Genomic DNA, 12,198 nt, shown 5'->3' on the forward strand with positions numbered 1-12,198 from the left:
ACCCTCTGTCTCCCAGTCCAAGATGAGAATCCCAACCCTAATCCCATTGTGTCCAGTTTCATCTCAGAAGCTAGGCTCTGCACTACCCAATATCATTTGTATCTTCGTCTCTAATTTTCTGTTAAATCGTTCCTCTCTTCTTTAAAACAAGTTCATTTTGTTGTTTATTTTTTGAGACAGGGTTTCTCTGTTTGGCCCTGGCTATTCTGACATACTCTCTGTAGATCAGACTTGTCAGGAAACCATATATCTGCCTGCCTCGGCCTCTTAAGCACTGGGATTACTGGATTGTGCCAGCATGTTTAATTAAAAATTAATTAGTGGCAGTGCATGTTGGCACATGCCTTTAATTCCATCCGTTGGGATGGTAGAGGCATTGTGAGTTCCAGGACAGCCAGGGCTATAAATTAACACCTTGTCTCAAAGAAAACAAGCCAAAAATGAAACAAAAATGTTGCAATGTGGTCTTCAGTATGTAACTGAGTCTGTTCTTGAACTCTGAATCCTCCCACTTTCACTCAGGTGCTAATCAGCAGGCTTCTGTCTTGACTTTCACTGCGCACTCAGGGCTGCCAGGACTGTTACCTCTCCCAGTGTAACTCCTGACTCTCTCATCAGCATCATCACAAAACTCCTGCTAAGAATTAAGGAAACCTGAATTCTAAGGAACAGTCGGAGCTCCAGTATTTCCAAAGCTCACTCTAATACAGATGGATCCTATGCTGCAGTAAAATGGTCACAGCTGGAGGTCTTAATTCCAGGACTTGGGACAGAGGGGTTGGAGGATCTTGAATTCAAGGTTATTTTTATGTTACAGTGTTGCTCAAAGCGAGTTGGGCTGCTACAAGATAACCTGTCTCAAAACTATACCAAACACACCTAAAATGAAACAGAGGAGTTTGAGTGGGCACAGATGGGAAAGCTCCGCACTTTATGGCTAAGCCACCTGCTGCCAGCACCAAAGTCCATGCACAGCCCCGATTCTGAGCTGCCTCTGGGACCCTGCTCAGGAGAATGCACCAAAGTAGCTCAGATCCAGGGCTTTTGGTCTAAGAGGAAGTCAGGCAGTCACTCTTTGGATGCCAGTTCTCCAGCTCAACTGCCTGTCAGCCCAGGATCTGGTCTTAGTCATGGCTTGGCACCCCTAAATTCCTCCCAGCTGTGCTCTGAACTCACCCTGTGCCCCGTTCTGATGAATCTGCCATTCTCCATGGGAGTAGCCTCAAGAAGTCCCTCACATCTGAAGCACCACTCTGAGTGCACTAAATACTGCAGGGGAGGGGTGTGGCCAGCAGAGCACCCAACCCTTTCAGCTGTAGAACATTTAGAGTTCTAGAGTGAGCACTGCTGTGCATTGTGGAACTTAAGCAGTATCCCAGCCTTGGCCTGGGAAGAGCCGCTGACACCCACACTTTCTGGAGTGACATTGTCTCCTGAGGATAGAGTCAGATCAGGAGCAGCAACTGATGTTCACCAGAGACAAACTTTCTTCACCACCTGCCCATGCTGGCCCTAGGATCTGGGCTTTTTGGCTGACATGAGTGCTGAGCCCCCCAGGTAGATGGGTTTTCAGGGGTCAGGTGGTTATTGTCACCAAAGGTATCCACAAGGATAAGTCATACTGTACTAATTCCAATATTAGATCCCTTCTCACGGGTCACAGAGGCCGTGCTGGGTCCTAATTGTGGACCCAGGTTCCTGCGCACTTTTGAGGAGACTGGTCAGGGAGCAGGCTTCATGACATTTTGTTTGAATTATTTTGGGGGATTTTATTTTTACTGTTGGGGACAAACCTAGGGCTGCCATGTGCTGGGAAAAGACTTTGCCACAGCTGTAGATCATCCCTAATTATAAACTCCTAAATTCTCCCAATCCTGGAACTTTCTAGGTCCCTCACATGATGTAACCTTTGGGGGATTCCTCACATAGAATCATGGGGTGGATTGCATCCCAAAGAGAGACAGTGGGAAATGTTCCCCAGTGTCTGCCTGTGGCTGTGGTGATGAGAGTGCTGACCAGTGGATGGCAGGGCCCATGTGAAACCCTTTTGGTTTCCACTTGAGTGGAATTTTCACCATGCTTTTTTTTTTTTTCTTGAAACACAGGTTGCCCTGGAACTTACAGTCTTCCATCACTCTGACTCAGTTTCCCATGACTGGGCTCACGGGCTTAAATTACTATGCCCATCTTTGTTTTTTTTTTTGTTTTTTTTTTTTGTATTTATAAATCTTCTAAAAGCCAGAAGGATCTAGAATTTAAAATTTTGCGGTCCAAGGCATTTCCAACAGGGGATTCTTGACCTAGGAGTATCCAGACCAGTTTTTATTGTGTGGGTACTTCATTCCCAGAACAGCTTATGTTTGACAAAGAGTTCCAAGGTGTGATGTCAGTGGGCATCAGGCGGTGTACCAAAGAGCAGCACCAACTCAGGTTGTAATTTAGGCTGGAGAAACTTACTAGGACCCTGGTAATCCTAGCACCCTGGGGCCTCACATGTCCTTAATCAGATCTGGCTATGAATCAACTGCTCTTGAGGGTGGATTGGAATTCTAGTCACTGTGAGGCAAGAGCATTAGGATCCTACAGCCACTCTAGGCTCCATAGGAAGACCCTGTTTCAATAGTAAAAGGGGTCACCTGCGAGTTCTTACTGTCTTCCCTGAGGCCTTCCTACTGGAGTTAGAATAGCTGTCTCACCAAGTTGAAGTAGAGGGCAGAATGTTGGTGCCTTCTATAATGAGGACTAGTGACAGATAGTCTATGGAAATTCTAGAAAGATCTACAGGTATTTATGTCCTGTGCATGGGAATTGCTGGCTTCCCTGTGTCCTTTGCCTTTACTTTGCAGTCCATGGGGCACCTGGGAATGTCCCAAAACCAGGCTGCACACAGGGCTTGTCCCATGATTCTCACTTGCACCCAGTGCCTGCCTGATTGTCATAAGTCTGACAGAGCCACTGTATGCTCTCCTGACACCTGCAGAGAGCAGTATATGGGACCCTACAATCCCCACACTGCCCATCAGTGTCTACAATGTCCCTATATGGCACTGAGATGGTCTAAGCTCCTTCCCGCCTATATGCTGCATCAGAATCTGACCATTCCTAATTTCCTCCTCTCACACCCACACTAGAAGCCCTGTACCCACACTAGCCCCAGCTGGCCTGTTGCCTACTGACATCTCATGGACTCTGTCCCAATCCCCTGCCCAGCCCTGACCTGCCCTGCCCCAGTCCCCTGCCCAGCCCTGCCCTGCCCTCACTCAGCTGACATTGTGGAAATCTCAAGACAGTCACTGGACAATGGCTGACACACTTGTCTGAAGACTGGAAATGTTTCTCGATCTTGGAGAGGAAAGAAGGACCCTCCAACTACACTGAACTCTAAGGAAGTTTATTCAGGTGAGGGATGACAGGGACTGTTTTGTCTCATGTCACACATGACAGTAGAAAATATCCTAGGTATTGGATGCCGCTGTTAGAATTAACAGAACAAAACACATAGTGTTGAGTAGGATAATAAATTATGAGTAGGATTAGAAAACCCCAAGCCTCTTCCAGGTCCTAAGAGGGCAAAAACTACCACCAAACATAGCATTAATGGGATAGGTTGGTTAAATCTAGTTACTAGATTCTAGTGTGATACCTATGACCCTTTTTGTGTCATGCTCAGCTTACAATGACTAGAGGACCTAAGCCTGAGAGTCACCAATGCCTCTCCCTTGCTTCTCCAGCTGCTGAGCATTGAAAAGCCCTAATGGGACAGCATCTGTTTGCAGACATACTGGATTATTCTTCTTCACTTTATCTCTCTGAGTCACCTCCACTCACAGTAAGTATGTTTAATTCCATAAATTGGAAATGAGGCACGTGGAACATATACTTTCTCAATACAATCACAGATTTCCATGTAAAAGGTGAAACTGAACTGTCCCACCTAAGTCCTGGGCTTGCACAGACCTGCTCTGGAAAAGAAACATGTGGTCACAGCTGCAGTCTGCATTCACTATGGATGGTCTTGAGGTCCTCCCTAAGCTGCATAGATTGAGATAATTATCTTGCTTTCTATCAAAAGAATTCATTATGCCAAGTTGGCCTGTAGAAGGATGCTAGTCTCTTCTGTATTTCAAGAGATGTGCTTAATGTATATAATCATCGATAGTAAGTGAAAGATCAGTTTGGAATTGAAACCGAGTGATGCTGGAGGGTGATCCTGAATGCACAATGAGCAGTGGAGGCACCAGAGCCCGGTGTGGATGCCTAGCAGGCTGCCACATTGAGCAGGCACTGCTCAACCACCTGTACATACACATCTCCAGAGATCTCTCTCCTTAATTGAAGGTGATCGTGTCCATCTAGTATAGCACATGCCCTGGACGGACAAAAGCTACCTACAGGAGCTGTGGTGATGAATCACAGGTTAGAGCATCTGCTGCTCTCTCAGAAGAACCACATGGTCCCTAACAATCATCTACAATGGGGAATGCTATTCCCTCTTTTGGATCATGAGGGATATGCACTCAGGAGTGGCCCAGATACATTTGAAAAAAAAAAGATCCATTGAGTTAAATGATAAAAATAAATATAATCAGCAACAATAAAAAACACAGCATATGAATGATCAAGTGAAACAGCACCTATAAAAACCTATTTCCCAAAATGACGTTGATGGTCATTATCTTTGTGGTTTAATACTAATGCTGTATTGTAAGAAAAACTGAGGCACATGGTTCTCCATTAGGATTATTCTATATTCCTTTGTGAAAGTTGTCATTTTTCTGCAGCTCTACAGGCATGAGTGTGTGTTACTCAATATCTGGTGCACACAGTCAATAAGGAATGTGTGTTGTAGACTGATATAGACTAGGATGAGCAGAAGACATGACAGCATGGATGCAGTATGGCAGTGATTACATCATAAAGTGTGTGTCCATAAAAAAAGTCACATTATCCACACAAAAGACACTATCACACTGTGTACCCCTTGGTGGCTTTGAATTCACTGGACCATGTAAAGTTCTATATATATAGCTGTCAGTTCTAAGTCTACAGGAGGGGAAAGGACCCTTGAATAAGATGGTCTTAAGAGTCAAGAGTTACAAATCAATTTTTATTCATAAGGAATACATTTAACAAAAAACAGGCATAAAATGAACAACTAAAATGGTATAAAAATGAAAAACAGTAACAAGAATATATAACTATGAAATAACAAAAAGAAAACTTCAATGAAAATCATAACCAAAAACATTTCTTAACAGCATTTTCTTAATGAACATTTAGAAACACAGTTGTAGTGCTGTTTCTCCTCTAGGACGTGAGATGTCAAGGTAGTCCCCTCAGTTGTCTCTCAAATGGTGTTGTCGGTATGAGAAAGGAGAAAGACCTCAAGGAGATAGGCTGGCATACGGATACATAAATTTAGGGTCTCTATACATTGAGGAAATTATCTGAGAAGAAGAATATTCCCCCAAAAAGTCTTTGACTGTGAGGATTGTCGTCACAGGGAACTCTTGAGAGAGAAACTCATTCCTCAGGGGGCTGTCTTCCTGGGATCCATGCTATGCCATGTCTCCTGCAGTTCCTGAGACCTGGGAGGAGAAGGCAGCTATTAAGACACTGATTTGGTGGGGACATGCATACCAGCTGTCAAGTTGCTGCCTTCTGTCCCCTCAGCTGCATTGGACAGACAGCACTGATCTTTTCACTGAAATCATTGCTGATATCACTGCAGGCTGAGGAACATCACCAGCAACCCTCACAGCACTGTGGGAGAACAAGCTGCTCCTCAGACTCTACCAGTGCAAACCAAGAATGGGGAAATGGGGAGAGACCTAATTGGGGTGCAGGAAGAAAGGAGATGGCCACATGATACCCAGATCAAAGCCAATGACCAGGACTCATTTGCCATTTGCACTTGGTTCTTATCCCTACAAGGTGCTTCCAACCATCACATGACCCCTGTATGACCTTTGTCACACGACCAAGAACTCGTTCAAAACTCTTCATAGCATCCAATCTGTGATAGGGAGATGCAGTCATGTGATATGTTATTCCTCTGTCACCATTTCTGGACTGCAGTTACAAAAAGGGCAGAGAAGTATAATTGCCAACAATTCAGTTTCTGAAGAGTGGTTAACATCCCAGAATACTTGTGCATAGACAGAGCAATGAATAACTCTATCACATGAGGTGGGTGACTGACTGGGTGTGGGGAGATTAGAAAGGTGATAGGGGAAGCAAAGATGTATCCAATAGGCAAATGGTATCAGACATTGTTAATCTGACTCAGCTGCTTGTTCCTACCACATTTTGCTGGGTCTGGAGGTTGCTGGTCTTCTCCTGTTCGTCTTCATCATTCGGGTTCAACTCAAACAAATATCGCTGTACCTCCTTGCTCTCCTGCTTCAATGTGACCAACTTCTTCTTCATACATGCCTGGTCCATCAGGAGCCGGCTGTGCAGGTTGCTGGAAACACACTCTGCATAGTAAGATACTGAATCCTCTTCCTCCCATTCCAACTGCCAAATCCCACAAACTCCACCAGGACCCAGATTCCCATAAAGACTTCATAGAATACATCTCCATACATGTAAGGCTGCTGCACAAACAGCAAACGGCCAATCCAGGGAAGAATAAAATGTTTCTGTGACCCAAGCACGAATAAGAGTCCATGTCTGTCCAAAAGAACAAGGGATCTACAACTACCCATGAGAGCCCAATGCATCGGGACAGCATCAATTAGTAGGCAGTAAACAACCACAAGAGGACAGTAGAACCAAGGGAGGTCATGCTAACCATGTGGTCCACACATTGAGCTTTGTTAAACCTGGTATGACCCCAGAGGCCCAGGTTGGCCTAATAACACTCTGATGCCTGAATCTGTGTAGTTCTATCCAGAGCCTTCTAAAGATGCATAGACACTGTGGTGATAAATGACAGTCTCTTATGGAACTGAAACTGAGTCCAAAAGACCCACGGCACAGTGATATTTAAACAGCAGAAGAGATGGGCCCAGAGCTGCAGACCCCCCGGTCCAGAACAAAGAGAGTCAGACATGGCCATTCCACAAGTGATGGGCCCTTCTGACCAGTACTTACCGATAGAAGTTAATCTCCTTCTTGAGCTCCTGAAATTTCTCACGATGTTCAATATTCTTTGTGTCTAAGTTGTGCAGTAATGACATGACCTCTTTCTCCTTTATCTTCAAGTTTTCATAAAATGGATTTGGCCTGAAGTAGGGGCTGGCCCCAGGAAGATAGAACCCAATGAACATCGAGGTTTAGGATTATATGAACTCAGGCTGTGTCCTGTACTACCCCAGCCCTGGAAGGACACTTTCTGAATTCTACATATTTGGATCTTCTTCAGCTTCAGAAACTTGGAATTGTGTGCCCAGGACAACAGAAGCTAAGCACCCAGATAAAGGGTTCCCTGGCTCACTTTTTTCAATCAGGAGGGCTGGATCTGCATTCAAACCTGTTATGCGGTCAAGAGCCTAGGCCACAGAGCTTACCCAACCACACACACACACACATACATCCAGAAACCTCTGATTTCATTTTTCCTGTTTTGACAAGTGGAATGCTACAAGCCGAATAACTAATATTCTAGAGGCAGACAGTACACATAATTCTGGAGATGAGACCAGATATTGCCACAAACTTATAATCTGCCCAAGGCATACAAATGTATAGACAAATGTGACCACACAGGCAAAGAACTGTGCTGTTGAAAGTGGGGCTTCCAAAATAACGCACTTACACCTCCATGAAACTCTTATAAAGGTAAATCCTGAGGTCAAAAAACAGACCCCTAAATTCCAAGTGTGCAGGGACATAGAAACATATAAAAGTTGTACATAGGCATGCAGACCTGTGCACACACAGACACACAAACTGGGACACACCCACAAGAAAAGAAAAGTAAACAGACTCAGAGAATGAGAAAGAGAGACAAACATGGAAAGAGCACAATGAGAATCAGTAGAAATGTATGCACCATTACTGTCTCAGTGTTTAAGGCACACAGACAAGAAGAACAGGCCTGAGCCTCAGGCCTTCTAGTTAAGCATGGAGATGAACAATGTGGGACCTGTTACCTAAGGGTGCTGCCATGAGATGATAGCGTTCAGTCACCTTCCTAGCAAGTACAAACACTCTCCACAAACTCACAGCACCTAGAACCTTGCAAAGCTACCACCTGTCAAGGGCTATCAAATTGTACACTGGGAACTCATGCTCCAGTGACTTTATCCCTGAAATCTTCACTCAGATCACAAGTTCAGATTTTCAACAGGCGGAATCAGAGAGTCCATTTTCAATCTCACTGCTCAGTAAGGGTCAGGTTCTGAATCTCCTCTCTATGGGAGATGAGGTTTAGAACAAGGTCTTTGTTTGGAGCAATGCATACCTCTTACTCATGGATCCCCCTGTCACATAAAGGAGGCGATCTGTCAGCTCATTTCTCTCCTTGGTAGTTAGCTCCAGTTCTCTATTCAGCCTCTCCTCTTCCTCGTTGGCCTGCACCTTGTTTAGGACATTTTCAGGGGATGACGTCTGTCTGCGGGCCTCTGTAGGTAGAAGAACACAAGTGAACCCGCATGGGGCGAATGCATAGAGCATACACAGAGCACAGTGAGGTCCAAACAGGAGAACATGCTTGGAAGCCAGTGTCACTGCAAGGAGTTTGGTCTATGTGTAAGAGGCATCCTAAGTGGATCACAGTTCCCCCACTACTATATAGAGACCAAGAGATGTAAGCAGCCAGGTGTTCCCCATGCCTGTCCACACAGGCTTACAAGTACCAGAGAGATGCCTTCTCCAGGATTATTATCAGGTAAGCAGGCTACAACCTGGTTTCAGGACCCTCACCCCTCTGGTTTCAGAAGTCAGATCATCAATTCAGCATCCACAATGACTTGATTGATCAGGGATACTCAGATATCCTACACTGTTACTCTAGTCCAATAACTTTGCATTAAAAAGTCATGTAGGGGGAGGACATGGTCAACAGACTTATTAATTCCCCCTACTGAAATGACAAATGCCCCAGAAGTGCCAATAGGTTACAGGCTCTTTCTCTACCTGCTCCATATAGTTTGGCTACTGTAGAAAAATATCTGCCACACAGAACCTCTATTATATGAAGGTAAGATTGGCCCCGTCACCCGGAGGTATTCAGAGGAGTTCTAAGAATATAAGGTCATGCCAGGAGCACAGTTCTCTCCCTCTTACGACTGTCAGATATTCACTGAATTTAAAGAAGCAATGAAAGTGAAGTACATTGATGCCCTGTTTAATTCAGAAAAGTTATACCCTCCATGCCTCCTGATGGTGTTATTATATCAATTTAACATACCAAATGCACTGTAAAAGTAAAGACTAGAAGTTCACCCAATAATAGCATAGGCATTGCCATATCCTCCATGTGGTTATGGAGAAACTAATGATGTGAAAACCTTGACTTTCAGGAATTGTGATAATCATGGAATTCAATATCTGTGGAGATGTTCCAGTGGTTGTGGCCCATTACTAAGAAGGCCAGCAGAAGACCCCCACACACACCCCTGACAGGAAGCTCAACATACACTGCCCAGAACTTACTCCACATTCCCCATGTCCTGTGTCCATCATTACCTTTAGGTTTCGTTTGCTTCACTCTAGACTCTTCTCTATCAACATCAACTCTCCCAAAGTGCCTACAAAGACGGGCAAACATGTCTGTGGATATATCCTTTGGACACTAAGAGAAAAAGTAGGGAATTGGTTGTCACAACAATACTGGTGACATCACAGGGATTCCAAGAAGTCTCTAGGAGACAATAGAATGTCCACGAAGGGACGGCTGATGTCATGGATAACAGACTTTGCCTTCTTGCTAATGTTCTCCCTGTACTGAGCAAAAGCTGATGTGCCCTTTTCAGGGGACTTCCCTGTGGCATAGCCACTGAGCACCACATGATTCCAAAGCCAAATTTGGCTCTAGGCTTGATTGGAAAAACCTAAGTCATTGCTATGTATCTAAATGAGTGCTTCCTCCCCAATCCCTGCACAGAAATGTTTCATCCTACCTCAAATTCTCCTCAGTCAGCAATATTACCCATTAATGATTACTGAGAAATCACACCAGTTCCTATAAGTAGCCAAAGAGGTCTCCTGTCTCATCATGTGCAGGTGCATGAAATCAAACCCAGAAATAGCCTGTAGGGTAGGTTGTAATGTGGGTGTGTGTTATAGGTACAACCTGAAGCCTTGTGCTTAACATTTGACAGTTGCCACCAGATTCTTTAGGAGAAAGAATTGCATTCATTATGGTCCTGGCAACAATGTGGTGATCTGTTAGGAGAGGAAACTGAAATATTGGATCCACCAGTGAATGCACCCTCAGGCTGAGTGTGGGGCTCTCCTCTTTGCACTTAAGTTACCAAAGTAGGATTGCTTACAGGCCTCTCTAAGCTATAACGTGTGATTTCATCTGAAAAATAAAATAGTCAGCAGATGTGTGGGGGGGGATGCAGCCAAAGGAGTAGGACAAGCCTAGAGACATAACTCAGTGGACAGAGTAAGAAACAAGCATCTTCACTCCTGTTTCATGGATCACCCCACAAAACACAAAAGCATCTATCGTACTAAAAAAAAAAACCAGTTATTTTATTGAATGCATACACTAATACTGTTTACAGTATTAGTAGCAAAGCTCAGATTTTGGGGGCAGATCCATGACTTGAACTATCTTCCGGAAAACATATAAAGCAATAAATAAATAAATAAATAAATAAATAAGAAAAAAACAGAAAAATAAAAAAACACAAAAAGCACAAGCCTCTCATGTGAAGTTACAGAAGAGTGATCCAGTGGTCGCTTCTGACCAGGCCATTTTAGCTATGACAGTGCATAGTGACCCTTAATTTGATGGGTCTTATATAAAGCTTTGTGCAATATTGTCATTTTAACAAACCTCATCCAGAGCATACATAACGACACAGGATATGATTGCCATGTCCTTGCTGTGTATCAAGTTATTTTTCTGTGTCCTTGATTGTCAGGCATATTACAGCAACAATCTGAGATGGCTGGTAGACTTGGAAGAAAGTGGATATGAAAGATCCCCGTTTGATATCAGTACAGCCATTTCTTAAGAATGAGAATCCTTTAAGCTGGCCCTCACTTAGCCCCGTGACATTAGACAATAGACCAGAAAGTACAGAAAGCACATTCCCACCCACTCTCTAGGAAGCTGCCCGACCATAAGAACAGAGGGTATAGAACATATTTACTGCAGGGCAATTACAAGACAGGAAACATCTCTGGGAAGCTGACTGACCACTATAGAAGTAAGATGTCCTTGGTACTGAATGCAGCTGTGCTATAGGCTGACATCGCTATAACCTTGTCCTGGGAACTCCAGAAGAGAAACACCTGCCAAGACAGATATCCTTGATCCTTGTCCTGGGAACCCCAGGATAAGAAAACATATATCAAGTCAGACGTCCTTCCTACAGAAATAGCTACATTGATGTGGTTACGGCCTTATCCCAGGAATTCCAGTATGAGAAACATCTGCCTAGTTATCCTTGGCACCGAAATAGCTGAGCTAATGAAACTGTGTGATCGTAAATGACTGTTTAAGCTGTACATTTCTGTTGTTCGAGGCTCATCACATCCCTCCTGCGTGTGGACCGTGTCGAGCCCCAGTGCATTGGTATCCCAAAGTAAACCTCTTGTTTTTACATCAAGACTGAGTCCTGTGTGTTCATGGGGTGGTGATTGTCCTCAGGACTGGAGCGAGAGTCTCCTCTGTCTGAGGGTCTTTCAGATAAAGCTATAGTTGTGGGTTACACACCTCAGCTCTCATTGGCTAATGCTGTCCTCACAGTCCTTGGAGGCCCCTTTGTAAGACTACCTGTTGGAAAGTGGAAGCAGCTTTATTTGAGCTCAAAGTGAACCTGAAGAGCAACGTAGAGAACAAGATGGGGTAATTGAGAACCTGTCTAAAACCAGCACAGAAACACACCCTTCATTCAAAGCATCATCTACCAATTCTTGAATTTTTACCATTCTCTGCCAACCAGTCTTTCATTCAGGAAAGGTAGAAAAGAACTGGAAATGATCTTTGTATTCTAAGGACCTCGATCTGTCTTTCCTTAGGTCCACGTTAAGAACAAATGAAATGGGAATCACCATCTGAACAACTAATTA

At 44.2% G+C, this 12,198-nt stretch overlaps 1 protein-coding gene across 1 annotated transcript; it reads right to left on the reverse strand.

The window, feature by feature from the left end:
- Positions 1-5,093: 5,093 nt before the first annotated feature.
- LOC134483599 (disks large homolog 5-like) lies at positions 5,094-11,512 on the reverse strand. The gene is made up of 5 exons (XM_063278833.1): positions 9,637-11,512; positions 8,411-8,570; positions 7,099-7,242; positions 6,304-6,466; positions 5,094-5,588 (listed from the first exon to the last, which is right to left on the reverse strand). The coding sequence occupies exons 1-5, from the start codon at positions 9,716-9,718 to the stop codon at positions 5,559-5,561; spliced, it is 579 nt and encodes a 192-aa protein (XP_063134903.1). The 5' UTR covers positions 9,719-11,512; the 3' UTR covers positions 5,094-5,558.
- Between the last annotated feature and the right edge of the window lie 686 nt (positions 11,513-12,198).

The sequence above is a fragment of the Rattus norvegicus genome, chromosome 19 (genome assembly GCF_036323735.1).
Source record: "Rattus norvegicus strain BN/NHsdMcwi chromosome 19, GRCr8, whole genome shotgun sequence".
NCBI lineage: Eukaryota > Metazoa > Chordata > Mammalia > Rodentia > Muridae > Rattus > Rattus norvegicus.

Coding starts and splice junctions, on each gene's coding strand:
- LOC134483599 (XM_063278833.1), bottom strand. CDS start 9,718: ATGTTTGCCCGTCTTTGTAGGCACTTTGGGAGAGTTGATGTTGATAGA. Junction 8,571..9,636: donor GAAGCAAACGAAACCTAAAG/GTAATGATGGAC, acceptor TTCTACCTACAG/AGGCCCGCAGACAGACGTCA. Junction 6,467..7,098: donor AAGGAGATTAACTTCTATCG/GTAAGTACTGGT, acceptor GTGTGTTTCCAG/CAACCTGCACAGCCGGCTCC.